Here is a 26,703-nt window from a genome sequence, read left to right on the forward strand (position 1 = left end):
ACTCCTCCTCAATTGTTTTCCCTCAGACATCCTATCCTCATCCAAACTCTCCTGGTTCCTTTCACTCTGACTAACGAACAACCTTTAACACACACCCATCTCTCTACGACAAAAATCATGCTTCTCTCTAACAACGGCTTTTGTCAAGACATCAGCAACCATTCGCTTTGTTTCTAAGTACGCCAGCGAAATTGCACCATTTTCGATTGCTTCTCTAATAAAATGGTAGCGAACATCAACATGCTTAGTCTGCTGATGTTGCACTGGGTTTTGTGCAATTGCCATAGCGGATTGGCTGTCCGTATGTATTGTTATGGGCGACTCCTCTTTTCCCATAATTTCTGTAAGGAACCTTTGAAGGAATATGGCTTCTTTGGCAGCTTCGGATAGGCTCATATATTCAGCCTCAGCTGTTGATAAAGCTATACTCCTTTGTTTGGTACTTTGCCATGAAATGGCTCCCTTTGCCATCATGAAGACATTGCCGGAATATGACTTTCTGTCAACAAGGTTTCCACCATGATCTGCATCGGCAAATCCTCGTATATATCCGTATGTCATGTCCTTGGAGTACTTGAGTCCCATGCTTTTCGTACCTTTAAGATACCTCAGTATTCTCTTTGTAGCAGTCCAGTGAACTTCCTCATAGTAGTTACAAAACTGACTCATAAAATTTACTGAATGTGCTATGTCAGGTCTAGAACACACAGCTATATACATCAGTGATCCTATCAGCTCTCTGTAGGGTATACTCTCATCAGGTGTATATGGCTCTTGTGGTTTCTGAAAACGTTGGCCTGGAACTCCTGGTGTACTAACTGGCTTGCAGTTTTCCAGTTTAAACCTACGAAGGACTTTGTCTATGTATTCCTCTTGGTCGATTTGGATATTTCCGTTTTCTTGTTTAATTCGCATTCCAAGAAACAGTTCGGCCTTTCCCAAATCCTTCATCTCAAATTTTGCCTTCAGTCCATCTTTAACATTTTCCATCTCAATCTTGTTGTTATATAGTATCAAGATGTCATCTACATATACAGCTAGGATTATCGTGTCCTTTTCTGTTTTTCTTATATAAACACACGACTCATTTTTACATCGTTTGAAGTTAAGGCTCTCCAGCTCAACGTGTAACTTCAAATTCCAAGATCTTGGTGCTTGCTTAAGTCCATATAGGGATTTCTGGATAAGACACACGTAGTTTTCCTTCCCTTCCTCTTCGAAATGTGGTGGTTGACGCATGAAGACTCTCTCATTAAGACTTCCATTTAGAAACGCGGTTTTTACGTCCATGTGATCAATTTGTAGACCGAGATTAGCCGCTAAAGCTAGAAGAAGTCTCATTGAACTGTGTCGCACTACCGGTGAGAAAGTCTCGTCGTAATCTATGCCTTTTCTCTGGCTAAAGCCGCGTGCAACCAAGCGAGCTTTGTAACGAGTTTTATTCCCCGCCTCCTTTTTGATTCTAAATATCCATTTGGAATCAACAACGTTGCTTGCTTGTTCAGGCTTTACTAGAATCCACGTTCCGTTTGTCTTCAGTGCGTCAAGCTCCTCCTTAATCGCATCTCTCCATTGTTGAGCATCCTTTCTGGATAATGCCTCTTGCACTGTAAGCGGATCATCCACCTCTGATGTCGCTTGGTAGGTTACATAATCAGGTAACTGAACAGGTTTTCTGTCTCTGAGTGGATATCTCCTTTCTTCCACTAAAGGTTCAACTGGTGTATCTCTATTCTTTTCAGCTGGTAAAAGTTCTACTGATATATCTCTATTTTCTTCATCTGATCTCTCTTCAGACGAAGCCCAGTTTTCTTCACAATCAGATATTTCAATATGAGCATCATGACCTCCATCATTTAACTCCAGGTTCTCTACCTGAACCCTTTGCTCTTGCTGAACATTTTGCTGTAGAGTTTCCCGTTGCTGAACATTATCTCTTTGCTGTGGAGTTACCGGTTGCTGTACATGATCTTCTAGGTTAATTGTAACGTGCTGCTTCTTCTCAGGATCATGAGCCCTTGCACCTCCTTCATATTTTTGGTTCTCGAAAAATACTACATTTCGGGCTCTATGCAGCTCTCCATTTGAAGGATCTATCAGCCGGTACCCTTTTGACTCTTCGCAATATCCTACAAATACCAGCTCTTTACTCTTCGGATCCCACTTGGTTCTCTTTTGATCTGGTATGTGCATATATGCCTTGCATCCGAAGACCTTGAGATGACTTAGATCTGTCTTTCGTCCAGTCCACATCTCTTCTGGCGTCATCTCCTTTACCGCTATAGTAGGACTTCTATTTTTTAAGTATACAGCAGTGTTTACTGCTTCGGCCCAAAAACTGACGGGAAGTCCTGCCTCTTGTAACATTGCTCGGCTCTTATCGGCAATCGTCCGATTTGCACGTTCGGCTACACAATTTTTTTTCAGGCGTGTATGTAATGGTTAGCTGATGCCTTATGCCATGTTCTTTGAGGTAGGCATCCACTCTCTTGTTTACGTATTCAGTTCCATTGTCAGTTCTTATTACTTTCACTTTCTTTCCTGTTTGCCTCTCTGCTAAATTTATAAACTCTTTTATTTTTTCAAACGCTTCACTTTTAGCTTCAAGAAAATATACGAAAGTTTTTCGCGAGTAGTCATCTATAAAAGTTATATAGTACCTATGACCCCCAATAGACTTAACACTCATTGGCCCGCTAATGTCCGAATGAATTAGCTCGAGGAGCTCTCCAGCTCTCGTAGCCTGGTTACGTTTAAATGGTTGCCTAGTCTGCTTGCCCATCAAGCAGGCTACGCAGTCTATTTTGTAGTTAGTAATGTTGGAAAAACTCACCCCTGTTGCCATTTTGTCTCTCAATAAAGTCAGGTTACGTACACTCAAGTGCGCCATCCTTTTATGCCAAAGCTCCATCTCGTTTCCAATTGTAGACGCCAGTGCAACTGCCTGCGAGGAACATGTCAGTTTATAAATGCCCCTATCATGCTTTCCGGTTACACATGGGTTCCCTTTTATAGAACATTCATCAGCATTATAAATTTCGCAACCTTTTTTATTAAAAACCACAACCTTATTTTTAGTATTGACCATATTGCTCACACTAAGTAAATTTGAAGACAAGTCTGGTACATACATCACATTACTGATACTAATATCAAGTGAACCATCCTCTACAATACCAAAACCTTCTCCAAAAACCTTACCTCCATTCGCGCAACTCACTTCTACCTCTTTGTCAAAGTTCACAAACTTATCCATCCAGTCCTTCCTGAAACTCATATGTCCTGACGCTCCTGAATCTATTATCCACTCGTCTTGATGAGTCTTCTCTCGATCTACACTGCTTAGTGCCGTCGCCATATGATTCCTCTTCGATTGACGTGGATTGTGTGGACAGTCACAAGCTTTATGCGGTCCCTCGCAAATGAAGCATTTGACAGTCCTCTTCTCTTTGGACTCTTTGTTCCTCTGAACAAATTTCTTATGAGTGTTGTGATGCTTTGATGAAGTGAGCGCTGAGCTCGAACTAGGCTTGTTACTTGGGCCTGCACTCATTTTGTTCTCATCGAGTTGCAGCAGTTTTGTTTTAACATAGTCCGAAGTTAAGGTTATGTTCGCGCTCTCCAGCGCCAACCTCATAGGCGCATATTCCTCAGGTAGGCCTTGTAGCATGAGTGCTGCTAGTAATTCGTCATCGATTTCTTTATCTAAGTCTGCTAGTTGGTTGCTAACTTGCATCAGTTCAGTTATATATTCAGTTATTGAATTAAACATGTTCAATTTTTGACAACAATCTACATCTATTGTTGATACCTTTATCTTCGTAAGCTGCTTTCAGATTATTCCACGTCTCGTACGCCGTAGTAGCTTTACGCACGTGCACCTTGCACTGACTCTCGATCAGTAAACATATTTTGGTTCGCGCTCTCTGATCGTTTCTCTTTACCGTAGCATTTGTCGTGTCAGCAACTGCCTCAATATACTGCCACAAATCATCGTGCACCAATATGCACTCCATGTCAAACTTCCAGGTATTCCAGTTATTGTTACCTTGCAATTTCTCTATGCTCGGGAGCCCCGGTCCCGCATTCGACATGTTGGTACTCATTGTGTTGTTACTCGAACGAACGTAGGACGTTTTACGTAGGTAGTTCTTACCGCCGTATTCCTCTAGATGCAACATAAAATATTTCTCTCTGAGCTTTACACTAGTGTTGTACCTTGTTCATGATTAGGTCGATCAAATTTTTGGAAATCGTGCTTCCCATAACCTGTGAGAACTTCTCCTCTCACACTAAACTAATCACTGAAAACACTGTGTATAACGCAATACTTTAATATCAAATACAACACAATAAAATAATACAATTGCAATAAAAACAGCCTCCGCTGACAATATTATTTTCTCGAACAGAGAACCGTCATAACATTCTATTCAAACATCCTTCAAGATTCAAACCAGCCAGTCTGTCAACAATTGCCTAGGCCTCTTTGCTCTAACAGTAGGTATCACAGCTGTTCGCGAATCTTAGTTGTATACTTTTGGTTTGGTTTGTTTGTATGATTCTATTAGTTTAAAGTATTATTTTTGTTGACTAGTAGAAAAAGTATTGTATACAATAGTGATATAATCAAGCTTTTCAATCTCGTACCTTACTTAGGCAGCTCAGCAAGCTTCGTTGCTTAAACACGGTACTCGACTGAAAAACTCTCTATTATATCACGATTGTATAAAATACTATTTTAGGGAAAAAATAAATTTATTACGGCATCATTATAAGACCGTTCGTAACATAGTTTTGTTGCAATTGGCTAAAACGCTTTATTTTGATTCAAGTTATATTTGACTGCAGGGAATTTCAAATATTATAAGCAGATTTTTAAAACTGTACATTATTGTAATTGTATGCAATTAATTGGCCTTTTCCGATACAAAACACGTAACTGACAAACGACAAACCGGAATAATACTAGTATTTGAGCGTACGTCAAAAGCATGAGGTGTTTTTACAACCATTCTCTTTATACGTGCTCGGATCGGTTACGATAAAATCTTAACCAAGTTTATATTTTAGTACTGTTTTATTTCTAGTACAAAAAATTATGTGATTTTACGCTGACTTTTCTGAAACAAACTGGATAAGCAAGTTACAAGGTGGTTGCTATACTCGCAAGGTCGTGCTATTTTTTAAAGAATGCATAAAAACGTTTAAGCGTTGTCAATGTCAAAGTCAATGTCAACATTTTTTCTGTGATTTCGTTGTTACGTTACTTGTTTTTTTTATGTTATAAATATGAGAAAATTCCGCTTATACACAAAATAATACAACGTTCTTGAAATGTTATCGGACTCCAACGCCTTACACCTGTATTAAAAGCGGTATTAATAAAAAAAACCGGTCTAACATGACGAGTGCTACTATTCAGGTATACACCCACTTTGTTAATTGATTTTTTCTTGCAAATTAACTATGTTTATGATTGATATCACTAATAAATGGGTCATATTAGTCTTCTATATCGTTGTTTGGTATAAATTGTGCAGGAGATCGAAGGGATAGACGACTACTGGGGTCCGGCGTTCCGTTCGGTGTACGAAGGTGACGGACATGAGGCGTTTGTGCAGCAACTTGACGAGCGCATCAAGCAGCATGACAAGGAGATCGAGAAACTATGCAACTTCCACTACCAGGTATGTCAGTTTAGATAAAGCTATGAATTCTCATTCATTGAACTCACTGAAACCAGTTCTAACTAAGCTGTTCTGCTGTTTACTACCTAACTAAAATTACACCTTATTGGCCATTCTACTATCCAATTCAACTGTAATTTTAGTACAGAACCCACAAACAAACATACATATGAATCCCACTGCTGGTTACAGGTCACCTATCAACTGATAATTCATATCATGTAAAGGTTTTGTGAACTCTATGACATAAGGTTTAACCTACAACATACAGTTTCGATGTTAACTCCACAGTTGCCTCTCTGCTGCAAGTATCCATAGCCGAATGGGTGCTAGTGTGATAATTATCTTATTCCTGTTACATTAAGGTTCAAATTTGATTTGCAGGGCTTCATTGACTCAATCCGTGAGTTGCTCCAAGTTCGCTCACATGCAGAAGAGCTGCATGCTGAGATATCTAATGTGGATGCCAATGTCAAGGAGACTACAGAAGGTAAAAATCATACAGGGTGGAAAAGCCAATTGGGTTCCTTTCATCCTGTTACACACTGTTGCCATGTAGGTACAGGCTTAGCGAGGCAACGTAAGAAGTAATACCAGATTGGAAAATTTGTACTGGCCACTTCATACCCACAGTATCAAAAAAAAATAAAACAAAATGCATCATGTTTAGAGTTTCTGATCCACAACCGAACTAATTAGAGCAGTTATAGCAAATACAGCACCAGTCATGCAAGATATAGCATTCACCATTTGTTTTGCACAATTTTTTTTTGTGCCCAGTTATTAATGTTATTATACTGTATACTGTAATTTTGTGTAATTAATTAGTTTAGTTTAATTTAATTGTATACCTAAGTACATTATGTTACATAGGGAAGAGCGGTGTTACCCAACACGGGCATATTTTTGCTTACAGGGTAGCTCCATCCCTTGCATCATATATATGTGTATTTATTTGTCAAAACACATAAAAAGTAAGGAGTTAACATTTGTATCTCAAATGTCAAATGAAATGGACATTGAACTCTGCGGTGTTAACTTGTATGACTGCAGAACAATTGCATATGTTTGTATACGTCGGATTTCAATAGGTTTAAGAAGTGTGTACGTGGTCTTGAGTTACTATTACATGCATTATTCCAAGAATATCCTGATTACTCAATAGTAATAATGGGTGATTTCAATGTGGATCTTCTTAGAAATACTTGGCAAAAGCGACAATTGTTAGACTTAATGGGTCAATATAACCTGTGGCCTATGCACACGTTGCCAACTAGGATTACTGAAATATCTGGTACATGTATTGATCATGTTTACTCGAACTGTAGTAAAGGTACCTGGGACATACAGCTCATAAGAAGTCACCTTAGCGATCACGACGCTCAAGTATTTAATATGAAAACATTATGTGATGAGAGTACTAAGCCGCCAGTGATTAGGAGAAATATCTCAACGCTTAAAACACTAAATTTTATAGAGGATATGTCTAACCGTTCGTTTTCTAATTTATTTCACTCTGACATGCCACCTTTTGAAAAAATGAACCATCTAATTTTAATAATTAAGAATACCTTTGACATTCACTTTCCTTTAAGAAAATACCCACAAAATAAAAGTACAAAAATTAAGTGGGTTGACGATGACATGATGATTAAAATGCAATTTTATGACGACATTAGTGGACTACTGGAACGGTTCCCAACTAATAAGGATTTGTTGGATTTTGTTGATAATTATAAGACTATTATTGATAAATTAAAACAAGAGAAACATTGTTCGTACATTAATAAAAAAATTCAAACGGCTGGTAACGTTTTCAAAATGTTATGGCGCATTATAAACACTGAAACATGTAAAAATCACATTAAACCGGATCCAATAGAAGTTTTGTTGATGGCCAATACTGGATCTAATCGCGGTCAAAAACAACTGGCTGATAAAATTAATGATTATTATATAAACTTGAATAAATCAGAGTGTAGGCAAACAGATGTGGGGAAAGCGCTTGACTTTTTGGACGAGGCTACTAAGTTAGTAGTGTCCAAAGTTGACACTTTCCTTTTCACGATTTCAGAGATTAAACAACTGTTAAAAGCCATAAAATCCAAACATTCGACAGATATTTATGATATGTCGGCAGACCTTATAAAGAAATTACCTGATAATGTCATAGATATTTTTTGTGCCCTGCTAAATCAATGTGCTATTATTGGGGAATATCCTAGCTCATTGAAGATAGTCAAAGTTAGCCCAGTTTACAAGGGCAAGGGATTGAAAGAGGAAATAAAAAATTTTCGTCCCATATCATTAGTACCGGCTCTATCGAAAGTTGCTGAGCTAGGCCTTTGTAATAGGTTGATGGATTACTTTGAAATAACAAGTTACTTCACGATCGCCAGTATGCATACCGCCACGGCAGGTCTACGGTAGATGCTGCTCGTGCGGTCTATCAGCGTGTCCTTCAGTATATTGACCAAAAGAAAATGGTTGCAGCAGTTTTTTGTGACTTGTCACGTGCGTTTGATTTAGTTGATCACGGATTATTATTACATAAGTTGCAAAGGTTTGGTGTACAAGGTAGTCTTCTAAATTTTATTAAATCGTTTTTGAAGGGCAGGGAACAGGTTGTGTCCGTTGATGGGGGGGCAACTAAATCTGAGATGAGGACCCTTGATGACTGTTCTGTCCCTCAGGGTTCAGCGGTTGGAGATTTCCTCTTCTTGGTGATGATTAATGACCTCATTAGTTTATTTCAAGATGGCGATTTTATAATGTTTGCTGATGATGGATGTGCCATAATTACTGGTGAGACCTTTGATGAACTAAGAGGGAACATTCTATATACATTAGTAAAATTGACAAGTTGGTTCCAAGTAAATGGGTTTTTGATTAACTTAAATAAGACATCTATAATGCATTTCTGGCTAAGAGGACTATATCCGACCCCCCTTGGCATAACGATAAATAATACTACACTTCCACAGGTGCAGAACACGCGGTTTCTTGGTTTTGAATTTGACTGTGGCTTGAAATGGGACAAACATATTGATGCACTTACCAGTAGACTTACTAAAGCGTAGTTTGCACTGTCTCGGCTTGCTCCTGCACTATCGTGTAAGAATCTCCGTATGGCATATTATGCGTATGTGAACTCAATCTTAGCGTACGGTATTGACCTTTGGGGGCTGGCAGCCGATAGGGACAGAGTATTTATGCTACAAAAGAGGGCTGATAGAATGTTGTCTGGGGTGCCGCCATTTACTCCGACTAAAGAGTATTTCCGCGAATTAAAAATTCTAACGGTACCCTCGTTATATATTCTTGAAGTGGCGAAGTACATGTATATGCACAAAAGTGAATATGTGATGCGTCGACCTGAACAAAGGAGAACTGATAGGGACATTAAGTCTGTCTTTGTCAGGCTTGCGAAAACATCCAACTCGTTGGGGGTAGTTGGAATTAAAATCTTTAACAGCCTGAGCCGTGAGATTAAAGAGGCGGCTTCTTATGACCTGTTTGTTGAGAAGTTGAAAGCATATTTAATTGATAAGGCATTTTTTACGGTTAAGGAATTCTACAGTAAATTTAACATTAAATAATTTCGTAAATAATGACATTTGTGATGTATTTGTGATGTTTAAGCTATTTTCTTCTTCTTTCCTTGATCTGGTTATGTGTTTTTAATTTAGTGTTAGTGTTTTGTAGTTGAGTGTTTAGTGTTAGTTGTATATTTCGTAGTTCTATTGTGATTTTGTTGACATGTGTTATTTTGACATTAAAGAAATTGAATTTGAATTTGAATTTTTTTGAAATAAAGAATTTTGTATTTGTATTATTAGAATAACATGGGAAGAAGAAGTTTATTCATCATAGAATAAAAATGCTTAGAACCAGGTCGAATTTTATAAAAAAAGTTTTACTGTCTTCTTCTTCAACCTAGCGTTTTCCCGGCCTAGCGCCAGGGTCCGCTTTCCTGCTCAGCCTTCTCTACTTTGCCCGGTCTTCGGCATCCTCAGGTGTGAGATTGCTCTCTCCTATGTCCGCTGTCACGACGTCCAGCCAGCGTTTCTTGGACCTACCGCGGCCGCGTGATCTAGGGCCTTGGACAGTGAGATTGTTGGACAGTGAAAAAAAAGTTTTACTGTATTAACTATAAACACTAGTTAAAATTGCACTCTATTATTTCATCTTTTTGATATCTTGTCTATACTTTCAGGTCTCTGCTCTCGGGCCGAGGAGTTGATCAGGGCTCGGCGCGTGGAGCTGAACATCGCAGCCACAATAGAAAAGATGGAGCTCTGCCTCCCGCTGCTTACTACTTACTCCAAGTTGAAGACACAGGTCGAGGCTAAGAGGTACAGATTTTCTTACTACTTGAGTTTGAAGTTGAAGCACAGGGTGGTTGCAACAACATACGAAAGTAATTATACACATGACTTAAAAATACACGATTCTCAACCTTGTGATATAACTCATTGTGTTTGCCCATCTATTGAAAAAACTTCCCAAATAAAGTACCTGGGAGTTCAATTAGATGAGCATTTAAATTGGTACTCACATATTGATCAGGTCATCAGTAGAATTCGAAAGCTGCTCTGGATATTTAGGACACTGAGACACGTTATACCAAGGACAATAATAACAACACAAACAAAGTCTCGTAATATACTCAATGAAATATATACATCTCTGGCACAGTCTGTCTTAGTGTACTGCATATCCGTTTGGGGAGGTGCAGCAAAAAGCCGTTTTATAGACTTGGAACGAGCACAAAGGGCATTAGTTAAAGTAATGTATTTTAAAAAGATTACATTTCCTACTGATTTACTGTACCAAATCAGTGGACTTATGTCGGTTCGGAAACTATATATTCTGCAAACAACCTTAAAAAAGCACAAGATTCTGCCATATAACCCGAACTATAAAAAAAAAGAAGACTAATACCGAACATAGCCATGCTACCTAAAACCATTAGAACCAAATTTGCTAGCTCACAATACCAGATACAAGCCTCACATAAATCTATAATAAAATAAATAAACTTCTAGACATTTACTCAAAATCTCATAATAAACTGGCTAAAAACAAAAACATACGATGAGACAGAGAATGTAATTCGGTAATCCTTCAGACGCACACTCTCGCACACTCTCGCACACACACACACACACACACACACACACACACACACACATACACAGGTAGGGATAACACAGACAGAATATCTCTAAGATGGTTTTTTGTTAGTAGAGTAAGGCACTTTATTTGTATGCAGAAAAGGTATTATCGCTTACTTTAGTTAGTTAGTTAAGTTTAGTTGAATAGTTTACTATGTAGTAGTAGTTAGTTACCTATGTAAGGAAGAGCGGTGTCTCCCAGCACAAGCATTTATTTTGCTTACAGGGAGACTCCATCCCTTTGATCATTTGTACGTGTTTTTATTGAATAAATAATTTTAATTTTAATTAATTTTTAATTATAGTGTCTATGAATGTCTAATGACTGTAACTAATGGCTTTAGCTGATTTATTTTACTTGTTTCATCTTTTGAGAATTAATGCGGCTCTTTATTTTTTTACTGAAAAGCACCCATTTATGCATTGTTAATCAATTATTTAGGGTGATATTCCACATGTCCAATTTCTATCTTGACTCTCTCATTAATGCAAATACACATTGGACAGATTTAATACCAAACTTAGACAGTCCAATGTGTTTGGTTTTTTGTACAAAAATGACAGTTTGGGTAGTAAAATGGCCAATCAAACTGTCATTTTACTATATAGGATATAAAAAAGCTCGGTTTCTATTGCTACTACGACCGTATTTAACTAATTATGCAAATTAACCGCCGTATAAGTGCATTGTAATATGCCTACTTGAATAAACTATTTTTATCTTTTATCTTTATTACCCTTCAGATACTACCCAGCCCTGAAGACCCTCGAGCAACTAGAACACGTTCTACTACCGCGCGTGGGGCCATACAAGTGGTGCGCGCAGATCGCGGCCGACATACCGCGGCTGCGCCAAGCCATACGGGACGCGTCCATGGCCGACCTCAGGGGGTTCCTGGAGAACATACGCCGGCTCAGCCCGCAGGTAAAAATATTACTATCTTGACCATCGGTATGATTATGTCCTATTGCCTGCCCACAGCTAACCTCCTCCCATATAGGGTTACCAGATGTCAGGAATTTTGGCCGTTTGTCAGGAATGCGGTCGGAATTCGAAAATGTCAGGAATTTTAGTGAATTAGCAGACTTTTCTATTATGTACCTAAAAAGGTACAGTACTCAAATTTACTTACATAAATCCAAAACAAATTAAAGAAAAATATTCGCAAATCAGGAATTATGTCCGAATTTGTATCTAGTAATCCTACTCCCATAGGATAGTGTTGGTCTTGGCCTCCTCCCATAGACTAGAACTACACCTAAGTGCAACCAGGCGTGGCTCACTCCGCGATTTCGTCGCGTCGCTATAAGTACATGCGGCGAGCAGTAGTAGTTGCCGCGCACCGCTACGAAATGGACGCCTGCTCGCGCTTGTGCCACCTTGCGATCGTACCTGTCGTAATAGACGCGTTTTGTTAGAGAGTGAACCTTCTGTACCTAGTACATACTATTATTTATTCTGTGGTGCTACTAGAAGCTGTATGCCATCATGGTGTAAATGGGGCTGTTTTTTCACAGTGTGCAGATTATATTTCCTCATCATTGTTTCTCTGTATATGATGAATACATATTATCTTTTTTTTACAGGTTGGTGCGATGGCATTGAAGCAAACTCAAGACATGCTCGGTAGAAGCTTGGCTACTATTGTAAAATCTAAGAAGGGTGAGTAAAAATAATGAAAACTGCAGTGTTAACCAAACCAATCAATTTATTGGTGTAATGTATTTGCCTGATTTAGTTCTATCTAAGCCTTAGATTCTAAGGCCACGGACTGGACGCAAGCAGTGCGCGGCAAGTCAAGGCCGTTCATACATTTAATCGAGCACAATGTATGATGTGCCGCTTCCGCGCCGCCGCGTCCTGTCCGCGGCCTTAAAGTTAGATGAGCTTAAGATCTTGTAGCCGTATTATGCCAAATAAAATGTTGTTGGATTGGTTGTTGGTTGTTGCACATATGCAATATTAATAAATGCAATCGATATAAATCGTTCTTGTGAAAATATACTAATAATTCAGCCACCACTGCTGGGCACAGGCCTCCTCTCATGCGCGTAAGGGCTTGGGCTACAGTCCCCACGCTAGCCCAATGCGGATTGGGGTCTTCGCATACACCTTTGAATATCTTCGCAGATGTATGCAGGTTTCCTCACGATGTTTTCCTTCGCCGAAAAGCTAGTGGTAAATTTTAAATGATATTTCGTATATAAGTTCCGAAAAACTTATTGGGACGAGCCAGGATTTGAACCCGCGACCTCTGGATTGAAAGTCGGACGTCATATTCACTCGGCCACCACCGGTTGTGAAAAAAACTCTTAAAAAAGTCAAATTGATTGCCTCTGTCTGCCAATGTTTTGATTCATTTTAATCAGTGACGGTTACTTCCAGACATGGCCGTGCTCGGCATCGCTCGCGAGAACCTGGGACCGCAGTGTCCGCACGAGCTGGTGGACTTCAGCCCGCTGCACCGCTGCCTGCACATCCACGGCGTGCTGGGCGCCAAGAACGACTTCATACAGTACTACAGGTCAGTATAGGGTCATTTGTACGGAAAGGAAACACAACATTGTAGGGCACCAGACCGTCAGGCCGTGGACTGGACACGCGCGGCGCGGCGAGAGGGGTGACGGGCGGCGCGGCAAACTGCCGCCGCTGTCGTCCAAAACATGTTCATTCAATTATTGATCACAACGACGGGACTTAATCGCGTAATATTAAGTGTTATATTTACCTCCGACGTTTCGAAGACGGCATTGTCCCCGTGGTCTCGGAGAAGACTGGCTAAAGTTGACATCAACATCTTCTTTTTTTCTTGGTGTGGTGTAATTAATGCTTATTGTGTTTTTTGTTGTACTGTACGATTGTGTGGGATAATAAATGACTTTTTATTTTATTTATTTACATACTAATGATTACAAAATCTCCGCAGAGCACAACGCAAGCAGCAAGCGCGTTTGGTGCTGATCCCGTCAGGTAACCTTCACGACAACATACAAAGCGTGAAGAACTACCTCAACGCAGTGCTGGGGTTCTTCATACTGGAGGAGCATCTTCTGAGCACTGGCGCAGGGCTGGTTTCAAAGGTATTATTAAAGTAACATTTCCAACTATTTGGGAACAAATCAAATATTTTGTTTTTTAAGTAGTCACACTACCCCGCTACCTCTACCTCTGCCTGACCCCCTTACCCGTCCCTTGACAAATTAGCCTAGTAGTCCAGAGTAGAGATGGGCCGAATATGAACTTTTGCCGAATACGAATATTCGGTTCACATCATACCGAACCGAATATTCGGTTAGGCTAAAACTACCTAAACCGCTGCACTGAAAAACAAGTTCATACAGATCCGCGATCTGCACTCTGCACGTGTTTTTGACCCCTCCCCTCTAGACCGGCCGGGAATGCTTATGAAAAAAAACGGCACCGTCTCATGCCTAATACGAACGATTCGGCCGAATACGAACATTGAAAAATATTATTGTTATTATTGTTTATTATTTAAGTTGACAATTGTACCTTAACAGCTAAAGCCACAGCGGCACAAATTGGGAGACAGTAATACTTATACCTAGGGTACACAAGTATTTACATAACAATATTATAAAATACTACTTACAGGCATCTCTCGCTCTATCACTCTCTTACACTCAATCATCAGTCGTCCAATTGCACTTACAAACAAATCACACTCTGGGTGTGCCTCGAGCACGGAGTTGAGCAGAGCGTGCGCGCGGTGCCCTCCGCCAGCAGCGGGTGGCGCCGCCCAAGAGTGTACTGGTCAGGCACAAACAATCGCATGAAGGCCTCGACAAGGGCTACGCTATCTATTCTGTTTCTAATAACACCGATCGTGAATTTCGCCAAAGAGAGCATCCTCCGTAACTGGAGCGAGTCGTACCCTAGGTGTCCCTGCAGAAACAGAGTAGGGTACATATACGGATAATAGGTGTGTGTTTTTTTGTATAATGCCCTAAGATACGACTTTTGGACTTGCTCCAGCATAATTGTATATTTGCTTTCATGCAAATATGCCGAATGTGCCGAATAGTTACCGAATATTCCGCCCATCTCTAGTACAGAGCGTTAGTTTTATATCATGTTTTATGGACAGGTACTATAGAGACCGTATTTGGGTCTGCCACCTTAGCCTCTACCATCAGTTTTAACATTGACATAACGCTCACGTCTACGTAATTTACTTTCTGTACATCTCGCTTCCACTATTGCTCGCATATGCGAGTACGAGCGAGATGCATAGAAAGTAAGTTACTTAAACGTGAGCGTTATGTCAATGTCAAAACTGGTGGTAGCCGTACTTGTGGCCTAAGTTAAAAACTAAAACGTCACGTTAACTAGGTGTATGTTTCCCTAAGGGTGGTATTCCACCTGTCCAATGTGCATTGCATCTCACTCTCTCATTAAAAGCAAAATGTGAGACGCAAATACACATTGGACCAAGATATTGGGTAGATGGAATACCATCCTAACAGCTTCAATTCTATAAGAGCGCTCTTTACAAGTGCAGAATAAGACGAACATGGCGAAACTATAAGAACCCTAAAAAATGCTTAAGGTGATATATTATTTCAGGATTGGCTTCTAGACACATGGAGTATGTCGGTGACCAAGGTAGCTTCGACTCTACGGACCAACACATCGCTCATCACAGACCCGACCCTCATGTTGAGCATCAAGCATCAGATAGTGCTGTTTATTAACACGCTCAAGTGAGTACTAAATGTCAAAATGCGGATAGGGACAAAGGATTATCAACGTGCAACGGTTTGTTAGATTTGACAGAACTTTTATGAATAACGGCAGTATTCACTAGCGTCCCTAATGCGAGTCTGTCATAGGGGGCGTGCATGAACTATTAGGAGGCAGCATAGGAGCCGTCAGATTTTGACGCGAGGCGTAAATGTGACGTTTATGCTTCCGATGTAGCCCCCAAGATGGCAGAACCTACTATGCACAAGGAACCTACTATGCACGAGTATTAATGATGGTCTACTCGACTTAGTTTTTCTGCCAACAAACTGTTCTGCAGTTTGGCAGATAAGTGCGATTATTACACTGTAATTTTTTTTTATGGATTAAATAAAATAAAAAAAGAGAGACGTACCTACGAGAACGGTAGATGGTACCACTTGGTTTGGCAATGTACACGTGCACATATGTTTCCGATTCAGGCCACAAGATGGCAGACCCTCCAACGCGCACGGTCCCTATTACTCATTAAATAGAAATAGAAATTTATTTGCTAGAAATGTGGTAGGTACAAGGCACAGGCAAGACATCCTCCAGACTGAGCATAGTAGCGCTACCCCCTCTGCCACAAATATACGGTAGTTTTACTCAATTTTCAAGTCAAGTGTCTTTGTGTGACGTCTGTGTCTTTGACCGGACCAATCACGGCACGGGACTCGCTCACCTCGTCCCCCGCACCCCTGTATTTTTGGCAGCATCGGTTTCATGAAATAATTGCTCTAAGCTCCGTCTAGAGGATTCCTAGTCTATGGTACAGGGTAAGGTGTTAAAATGCAATTGTGCATTAACAGATGCTACGGGCTGCCCGCGGATCCGCTCCCACTACTCCTCCAAGAGATGGCAGAGCACTACACGGAGGTGCTGATGCAACGCTGGGTGGTCGTGTTCAGGGATATACTTGACAACGCCACCTTCCTGCCCATCGAGGTAAACCTATTGTAATTTGCAGATATAGAAGTTTTTGTGGCAAAAACGAGTGTTTGAGAAAACGAAACATCGATTCTGTTATCGATGAGTCATAGGTAGATTAATATTTAAAATATCTAACTTGCTGTAGGTAGGTTACCGACAAATTTCAATAAGTAATACAAATCAATCACAAAGCGGTACATAATTTCTTTATTACATATATGTAGTACTTAAAAATTAAAACGTAAACTGTAGTTTACAGTGCCAAAATTATAGAAAACTATCAATTTATATTCAAAAGAGAAGAAGAGATCGAACGAGTTGTGTATTTCGCGGTAGCTATCTTCTTATAAAATGTAATAAATATCTAAGTATAACGTTAAGGTAACATCGATAACAGACATGTCGATATTTTTCCAATCACTTTATTTTGCCACAAAAGCTTCTATGTCTGGTAGTTTGCAGCTAGAAAATATAACGCCAAGCCTAAGGTTCAGTATCGATGGCTTACCTACGCTTATAACGTGTACTTGTAAAGGCTTGCCTTGTTTTTATTCATGAGCTTACAAGCTTTCATAAAAAAACGCGGTCCCTGAGTCATCATCATAACTTAAGAGCTTTGCTCTTGTCGGTGAAGTAATCGCCAATCATTTATTTCTCGTGCCAGTCTTTTAATTTCCTCATACGACGCATTATTTTTTATTTGGCTGAGATAAGTAATTCTGGGTCTCCCTTCTTCTCTTGTCTTTTCAATCCTGCCTTCCAGGATGTTTAGGAAAAAGTTATCATGCCGTATGAGGTGTCCTAACATCATGCCTCTCCTATTTCTTATTGCATTTAACAAGCATCGCTTTTCTCCCTGTGGTTAATAAAATTTGTCGCCAGCGGACCTAAAGGGGCCCACTGATTAACATTCCACCGGACGGTATCGGCCTGTCAGTTGTTCGGAACTGTCAATATTTTGTTCTAAATACAGGCCGATACCGTCCGGCGTACTGTTAATCAGTGGGCCCCTTAAGATCCTTTTTATCAACTGTGTAAATGCGGAAGTTATTTCTTATCAGGTGGCCGATCAAGAGCAATACGACGGCGTAATGGACACATTCCCTTACGACGGAGAAGAATTGGAAGCCCAAGGTTTTCCCAGGAAGTAAGTACCTGAAATTTTTCAATTAAACGAATATCAGTTGTCACAAGCATGTACATCTTTAATACCGTATTCACATTAAACTGTTGTAGTCCAGGAGTGAGTGATCAAATTTTAAACCTTCTATTCAATAGTTACATTTAAATGGCAACGCTGCATGACGCCGCGGATATACGACCTGGCGCAGATTGACGTGATTCATAAGTTAACCCTTAAATTAATGGGCATTTTTAGGGTTCCGTACCCAAAAGGTAAAACGGGACCCTATTACTAAGACTTCGCTGTCCGTCCGTCCGTCCGTCCGTCCGTCTGTCCGTCTGTCCGTCTGTCTGTCTGTCACCAGGCTGTATCTCACGAACCGTGATAGCTAGACAGTTGAAAATTTTACAGATGATGTATTTCTGTTGCCGCTATAACAACAAATACTAAAAACAGAATAAAATAAAGAGTTACATGGGGCTCCCATACAACAAACGTGATTTTTGACCAAAGTTAAGCAACGTCGGGCGTGGTCAGTACTTGGATGGGTGACCGTTTTTTTATTTTTGCATTTTTTTTTTTCCGTTTTCTTTTCATTATGGTACGGAACCCTTCGTGCGTGAGTCCGACTCGCACTTGCCCGGTTTTTTGACGACCGGTATGGCCTAGTGGGTAGTGACCCTGTCTATGAAGCCGATGGTCCCGGTTCGAATCCTGGTAAGGGCATTTATTTGTATGATGATACAGATATTTGTTCCTGAGTCATGGTTGTTTTCTATGTATTTAAGTATTTATATATTATGTATATATATCGTTGTCTGAGTAGGTACCAACAACACAAGCCTTCTTGAGCTTACCGTGGGGCTTAGTCAATTTGTGTAAAAAATGTCCTATAATATTTATTTATTAGTGTCGGAAATCATAAAATAAAAAAAATAAAATAAATATTAGGGGACATCTTACACAGATCAAACCTAGCCCCAAACTAAGCAAAGCTTGTACTATGGGTACTAGGCGACGATATACATACTTGTATAGATAAATACATACTTATATACATAGAAAACAACCATGACTCAGGAACAAATATTAGTGTTCATCACACAAATAAATGCCCTTACTGGCAATGCCCTAAATCATGCGAAATGGAATCCCAGCACTTTGAATAAAGTTTATAATATGTGTATTTATTTCATTTTATTCAATTTTATTCACAAAAAGCTTACAGTCTAATAAACCAAAACGTATAAATATAAAGGCTTAAGGGCTTAACATACCATACCCACTCGTTCCAGGTTCCCATTCTCGTCAATAGTCCCCGCGGTGTACGTGCAAGTGAAGGAGTTCATATACGCGTGGCTCAAGTACTCGGCCGGCCTCGGCCTCGGCGGAGGCCGGCGCGCGGCCGCGGCCAGGCACTCGGCCTCGCTGCTGTTGAGCAGATCCTTCACTGGCTGTCTGTCGGCGCTGTTCCGGCATCCTTTGCCACTGATGCAACTTGTCCAGGTAATGTACAGTCAGTTGCATGTATAACTGACCCCCCTGCATAGAAATCTGTTTGCGAGGGGGAGGGTCAGCTGTCTCTGCATCCTTCTTTCTCATCCGACAACGTAAAAAAACATCTGCCACCTGCTGTTTGTACTGATATTTCGTGACCCTCTTAGGCCCACTGGCACCATTCCACTAACCCGGGGTTAACCAGTTAAACCTGGAGTTGCCATGGCTACCAATGCAATTCGACACTACGTTAACGGTTTCACTGCTTAACCCCGGGTTAGTGGGATGGTGCAAGTGGGCCTTAAAGAAGTAAGCTAAGTACATATTTCCACTGTCTACATTAATTTTACTTATTTTCCGTACTATTTCATTGAGGACGCCATTTTATTTTCAGATAATCGTGGACACCCACTATCTGGAAGACGCGACCATATGTCTCTACGAGTTCATTAGCAACATCACCGGTTCAGAGCTGGTCACTACACAGGTAATATATATTTTTTTTATATTTGAACTGTCATCCCCCTCATTGTCACTAGACAATTATTCAGGAACTCCTGTAAAAGATAGGAGACTTTCCCAGTTTCTTACATAATAAAATGACAGATATATCTTTACAAGATAAATAACTAACTATTGCGGTTCTAAACAGTCCGAAAGCGTATTTGGCTTTCTAAGCACGATCGGATATTCTTATAGCTGGCGCAAATACTTAAAAAACGCTAAAGTTACTTTTATTGATGTGTAAATCTTAACTTACCCACAATGTGTCGCAGGCTGCTGGCAGCATGTTCCAAGCGGCCCGCGACGACGCAGAGAAGCAAATCTGCGACAACCTCGAAAAGAAAGTGGACGAGTTCCTTGACCTCGAGAACTACGACTGGTTGCTGGTCGAACCGACCGGACAGGCCTCCGCATTCGTTACAGACATGTTAAGCTACCTGTCCGGGGTGCTGACTTCTTTAGAACAACTACCAGAACGGGCCAGGTTAGTACAACAACTTGTAGAATGTTGATGAGTTATATATTGAGAACTACGACTGGTTGCTCGTCGAACCGACCGGACAGGCATCAGCGTTTGTTACAGACATGTTGAGCTACCTGTCCGGGGTGCTGACTTCTTTAGAACAACTACCAGAACGGGCCAGGTTAGTACAACAACTTGTAGAATGTTGATGAGTTATATATTGAGAACTACGACTGGTTGCTCGTCGAACCGACCGGACAGGCATCAGCGTTTGTTACAGACATGTTGAGCTACCTGTCCGGGGTACTGACTTCTTTAGAACAGCTACCGGAACGGGCCAGGTTAGTACAACAACTTGTAGAATGTTGATGAGTTATATATTGAGAACTACGACTGGTTGCTCGTCGAACCGACCGGACAGGCATCAGCGTTTGTTACAGACATGTTGAGCTACCTGTCCGGGGTGCTGACTTCTTTAGAACAACTACCAGAACGGGCCAGGTTAGTACAACAACTTGTAGAATGTTGATGAGTTATATATTGGGAACTACGACTGGTTGCTCGTCGAACCGACCGGACAGGCATCAGCGTTTGTTACAGACATATTGAGCTACCTGTCCGGGGTACTGACTTCTTTAGAACAGCTACCGGAACGGGCCAGGTTAGTACAACAACTTGTAGAATGTTGATGAGTTATATATTGAGAACTACGACTGGTTGCTCGTCGAACCGACCGGACAGGCAACAGCATTTGTTACAGACATGTTGAGCTACCTGTCCGGGGTACTGACTTCTTTAGAACAGCTACCGGAACGGGCCAGGTTAGTACAACAACTTGTAGTGTGGTTATGAGTTCGATCTTGTGAACTACGACCGGTCAGGCCTCGGCATTCGTTACAGAGATGTTGAGCTATCTGTCCGGGGTACTGACTTCTTTGGAACAACTACCAGAACGTGCCAGGTAAGTCCTTGCAACAACCTTTAGAATAGAACTACTTTAAGTCATATTAGCTGCCAGGTTCATTTCCGATATCTCTATTTGAAGGCTTTTATTTCAACATTGCTGAATACTTCCGCTATATTTTGGGATGCAGTTATCTCCACTTAATATATTAATTATAATGATTACTTTCGCATAAAATTAATGGTCTAAGCTCGTTGTGTCCCCAGGATATTAACGCATTCACTGCCAGGGGGCGTGGCCTAGGAACAAACTTATATGACGCTGAACGCACATGTGCGTTGGGGGCAGTGAATGTGTTAAGCGTCACTTGCAGCATCCCACTAACCTGGGTTTAAGTGGTTAAGCCGTTAACCCAGTGTCAAATTGTACTGGTAACCATGGTAACTCCAGGTTTAACCCGTTAACGCCGGGTTAGTGAATGGTGCAAGTGGCCCAAAGAGGTTAATAAACAGTTTGATGTAGCGGTGCATCTACAAAATCGTTTAATTTACAGAGTGGCAGCAGTGCGCGCAGCGACCAACCGCATCGCGACCCGGCTGCGCAACCTGCTGCTCGACCCCGCCGTCAAGCAGATCTCCTCCGGAGCGCTGTACCAGCTGGACCTGGACGTCATACAGTGCGAGCAGTTCGCCGCCGGCGAGCCTGTACCCGGCCTCAGGGAGGGCGAGTTACTGGAGCAGTTTACTAGTCTACGGTAAGCAGATCTCCTCCGGCGCGCTGTACCAGCTGGACCTCGTCGTCATACAGTGCGAGCAGTTCGCCGCCGGCGAGCCCGTGCCCGGCCTCAGGGAGGGGGAGTTACTGGAGCAGTTTACTAGTCTACGGTAAGCAGATCTCCTCCGGCGCGCTGTACCAGCTGGACCTGGATGTCATGCAGTGCGAGCAGTTCGCCGCCGGCGAGCCCGTGCCCGGCCTCAGGGAGGGGGAGTTACTGGAGCAGTTTACTAGTCTACGGTAAGCAGATCTCCTCCGGCGCGCTGTACCAGCTGGACCTCGTCGTCATACAGTGCGAGCAGTTCGCCGCCGGCGAGCCCGTGCCCGGCCTCAGGGAGGGGGAGTTACTGGAGCAGTTTACTAGTCTACGGTAAGCAGATCTCCTCCGGCGCGCTGTACCAGCTGGACCTGGATGTCATGCAGTGCGAGCAGTTCGCCGCCGGCGAGCCCGTGCCCGGCCTCAGGGAGGGGGAGTTACTGGAGCAGTTTACTAGTCTACGGTAAGCAGATCTCCTCCGGCGCGCTGTACCAGCTGGACCTGGACGTCATACAGTGCGAGCAGTTCGCCGCCGGCGAGCCCGTGCCCGGCCTCAGGGAGGAGGAGTTACTGGAGCAGTTTACTAGTCTACGGCAAGCATAATAAGGGTTGCACCAAACCGTCTGTCACCGTTAAAGCGCTTTACTATGGGTCGGTTGCACCAAACTGTTCGTATTGTTATAGAGTTCGCAAATTTTTTATGTATGGAAAGTTTCATAGTAAAGCGCCGGGGCGCGCTGGCTGACGTTGATCAGTCTGTCAAATGTGGCCCTAAATCTTATACCTTTAAACGAGCAATTTTTGTAAATATATTTCGAGTATCTCGGAAACCGCTCTAACGATTTGGATGAAATTTACTATATAGATGTTTTCGGGGGCGAAAAATCGATCTAGCTAGGTCTTATCTTTGGAAAGTTGGAAAGAAAGTTTGGAAGTTTTTCCGAGCAAAGCTCGATTACCCAGATATTTTATAATATTAGGTCATTACCTATGAAATTGGCGTTTTGTTCGGAGAATTTCAACGAAACACGAATTTCCATACAATTAATTTTGCGGATATTTTTTTGATGGCTAATTCAAACCAAACAAAATTTTTCCAGTAATTTTTGACACCTTTAAGGTATGTTTTCAATATCTCCATTTCTTGAAAATTGGTACCATTAGAAAAATATAAGTAATTTTAATACTCGAACCGACAGCACATGAAAAGACCTATTTTCAAGGCTTAATTCTGAACACTTAACAATAAAAAATAACAATTAATTGTATGTAAAATCGTTGTTTATTGAGTGCACTGTAGTTTTATTGTAATTGTGTATGTACTTTTGTAAAAAAAAAAAACTAGGATCAGACTTATATCTATGAACAAAAACGCCAATTTCATAGGTAAGGACCTAATATAATAAATTTATACTATATGGGAAGTTTCCTCTGCTGAATGACTGCTGTTCACCTATAAACCGAATTCATTTAGTATATATGACTAGTTGACGGTTTACCCTACTTTATTCTAGTATTTAAAGTTATCTCTAGATATTAATAATTAAAACTTTATTTCCAGCCAACTCCTCGACCTGATCACCGGCTGGGATTGGTCGTCCTACCTGCACGACATCAACATGGAAGGCAACAAGTACAACCTGGTGACTCCGCGCGACGCCGCCACGCTGCTCGAGAAACTGAAGGAAGCAGAGTCGAAATCTTCCGTCTTCGCTGTTTTAAAGAAGAACGAGAGGGACAGGAGGAAGCTGCTCGATACCGTTTTGAAGCAGTTGAAACAACTGCAAAATCAGGATGGCTAGATATCCTTAACTATACCTAAGCACAGAATAAGTAATAGTACTACCGTACTGAAAGGAAACTTCCTACAAAACCGAAGTTTAACAGCGGTTCAGGGTCGAACCATGCTGTCCCTTTCTAATATATGGCACTATCCATTTCGGCTAATTTTAGGGTTGTCAAAATTCAAGCTATTATCTTATCTGTGGTCGTGCACGCAAAGGGTCGTCAAGTTGTGTCCCTAATAATTGCTCGGAGCAATGCTGAGCCGAACGGAGCCGACCTTGTCCGAAGTCAGGAGTTTCGCACCCCTGACCTAAGGGTGGTACTCCATCTGTCCAATGTCGTTGCATCTCACTCTCATTAAGCAAAATGTGAGACAAAATACACATTGGACAAATTGGACAGGTGGACCACCCTTATCACTCTTATCAGCTATAGCAAAGTATCACCCTTTGTTTAACAATGTAGCAGCAAGAAAACTTCGTGCCTCGAATTTGATAGCTGAGGTACAGTCGCCACCAGCGGCCGAGGTGTTCTAAAATATCTGAACATGCACTCTTAACGCCTTGACAATAGAGGCGTGTTCAGATATTTGTGAACGCCTCGGCCGCTCCGATATATCTGAAGGCGACTGTACATGTCACTGTAGCGCTAACTAGGGGCAGGATTTTTTCTAAGACCTCTTTAACAACCAACTGTTTGGGTTTTATCAGTATTTTGTCTTGAAACTCTTGAGAGCGATCAATTTGTATTGCTAAGCGCCACTTGCACCATCCCACTAACCCGGGGTTAAGCGGTTAAACCCTTAATCCAGTGTCAAATTGTACTGGTAACCGTGGTAACTCCAGATTTAACCGGTTAACCCCGGGTTATTGAATGTTGCAAGTGGCTAATGGAATTAATATCATCATCTTCCTCGCGTTGTCCCGGCATTTTGCCACGGCTCATGGGAGCCTGGGGTCCCATGGAACCCTAATGGAATTAATATATTATAAAATATATCTCTCATATTAACCCCTCGAGTCGCAAGCATAGACAAAACAATGTCAGAAACTTGTAAAGGCCCCTGTACACAATGGGCCAGCGCCGACCAGTCAAAGGGACGCATTTATGCGTTAGAGGGAGCGAGGGAGCAAGTGATATTGCTATCTCATTCTACCGCATGACTGCGTCCCTTGGACTGGCCGAAGCTGGCCCATTGTGTACAGGGGCCTTAACGCTTTCGACTTTTCATACATTTTATATGAAATCACGTGGGGTTAAGCTTTTAGTGCCTTTGTGTGTTAACTCTTTGACCGCTAAATACGCCGCTACAACCCATGGTATAATAATATACTCCGCCTGGTACTCCATTCCCGTCTTTTCTAGGTCACCTAACTGACACGGGCCTACGTCATCATGCGACAGCGCTATATGATAATATGCGATAGCGCTATATATAGCGGCCATGTTGTTGTGACGTAGGCCCGTGTCACTCTGGGAATGGAAGACCATGTTTTATTAGACTATGCTACAACCCAATATCAACCATCATACATTCCGATAGGGTACAGTCAGCAGAAGCTGCAAAGCGGGTGAGGTGTTCAAAATGACCTTGATAGGCTCTTCAGGCCTGCGCAAACCGGCGGAGCGCAGCGCAGATCACTTTAAAATTATCAATGTGTTTTCTTCCCGATTTCAATTACCTTCAGGTATAAATTTAAATGCTTTGAGACCGACCTCGGAGCATCACAGAGGATTGTTACTCCGCGGCATCGAGGAGCACGCTAGAGGATACTGCGGCGGTAGGCGCCGGCATGCCGCGGCATCCCCCGGCATGCGCCGAGGCCTCCCGATTGCGCTGGAGTAGCGCCGGGACGACGGGGGAGAACTCGTGCACACTAGTCACTAATCCCTTGTGATAGAGTACACGCGGCGGCATGCCGCGGCATCCCCCGGCCTGCGCCTAAGTGCTCCCTGGTGCGCCGGCCGCCAGCGCTCGGACTGGCGGGCGCTCGCGGTATCGCGGGGGATTTTACCTCGCCGGTATGCGCTGCGCGGCGTAAATCCTCCTCGGTGATCTGCGCTGCGCTCCGCCAGTTTGTGCTGGCCTTTATTCTCTTTACTATTGTAAATATATAAGTCATGTCAAAATCATTTTGAACACCTGACCCGCTTAGCAACTTTTGCTGCTGACTATACAAGCGCCGCACGCGATATGCGTGGCGTTTAAAGGGTTAACTGCCGGTTAGATAGGGTCGCTTAGAACATACATAATCTAAAAATAGAAGAATAAAAATGGTAGTTTATAACAAAAATCATATGCAATGGATATGATAGGTTATCCTGCCATCATTTAATTTAATTTGCCGCTTATATCCCGGCATCTTTCAAGCCTTCATAAATTGAGAATTTGTAAGATCAAAATCTAAATTATTTTCCACCACACCAGCTTCTAAAGGATCTCTTTATTCTTCAAAAAAAGATGAGGAAATAGCATTTTATCCACTAGAGTAGCAAAGTAATTTCATGCAAATTCCGAGTTGTATCCTCACGGTAGAATTGATTTTAAGTGATGATATTGAATGATAAATATGTAATAGATCATTTATAATGTTTTACAGTTCGTATTATGCGCGTTGGTGTGATGAAAAATGTTGTGCTTCACTTGGCAGCAATGTTTGTTTAACCCTCGTGCCTTGAAACACTCGCCACGCTCAAGATTCCACTTTTCGAACCACTCGCTGCGCTCGTGGTTCAATTTTAGTATCTTTCGCATGCTCGGGTATCAATATTAGCGCGAAGGGTTAAACAACAACTTTGCCCCCTTGTAAAACAAATATTTCCTTAATTTTCGATGTAGCTACGAAAAATGTAATCAATACTAAAGTCACTAAACCAGAGTTCAGTGATGAGGACAACTAAAGTTTATAGAAATTGGCAATCTTTATTATTCACTCATCTCTGATATCAATTACATACTTAAGTAATTTATACAGCAACTAATGTAGTGATAGAGAGCATTTATAGTTTTTTTAGAAATCATATCCATAATTACTTATGTTACAATGTATGTTTTATTTATTCGTACATATT

The 26,703-nt window shown here is 41.5% G+C and overlaps 2 protein-coding genes across 2 annotated transcripts in view; one reads left to right on the forward strand and one right to left on the reverse strand.

The window, feature by feature from the left end:
* The window catches only part of LOC134791716 (uncharacterized), a 498,190-nt gene that overhangs the window by 45,959 nt on the left and 425,528 nt on the right, over positions 1–26,703 (reverse strand). The gene's annotated exons all lie outside the window — the stretch shown is intronic.
* LOC134791781 (exocyst complex component 6) lies at positions 5,222–26,479 on the forward strand. The gene is made up of 16 exons (XM_063762937.1): positions 5,222–5,425; positions 5,544–5,690; positions 6,075–6,180; positions 9,907–10,045; positions 11,612–11,792; positions 12,455–12,530; positions 13,254–13,392; positions 13,795–13,948; positions 15,456–15,592; positions 16,424–16,559; positions 17,606–17,691; positions 18,963–19,173; positions 19,559–19,651; positions 19,941–20,152; positions 21,589–21,789; positions 23,408–26,479. Exons 1-16 carry the CDS (start codon positions 5,405–5,407, stop codon positions 23,646–23,648), a joined length of 2,280 nt encoding a protein of 759 aa, XP_063619007.1. The 5' UTR covers positions 5,222–5,404; the 3' UTR covers positions 23,649–26,479.

This window comes from Cydia splendana, chromosome 6, assembly GCF_910591565.1.
Source record: "Cydia splendana chromosome 6, ilCydSple1.2, whole genome shotgun sequence".
Classification (NCBI taxonomy): domain Eukaryota; kingdom Metazoa; phylum Arthropoda; class Insecta; order Lepidoptera; family Tortricidae; genus Cydia; species Cydia splendana.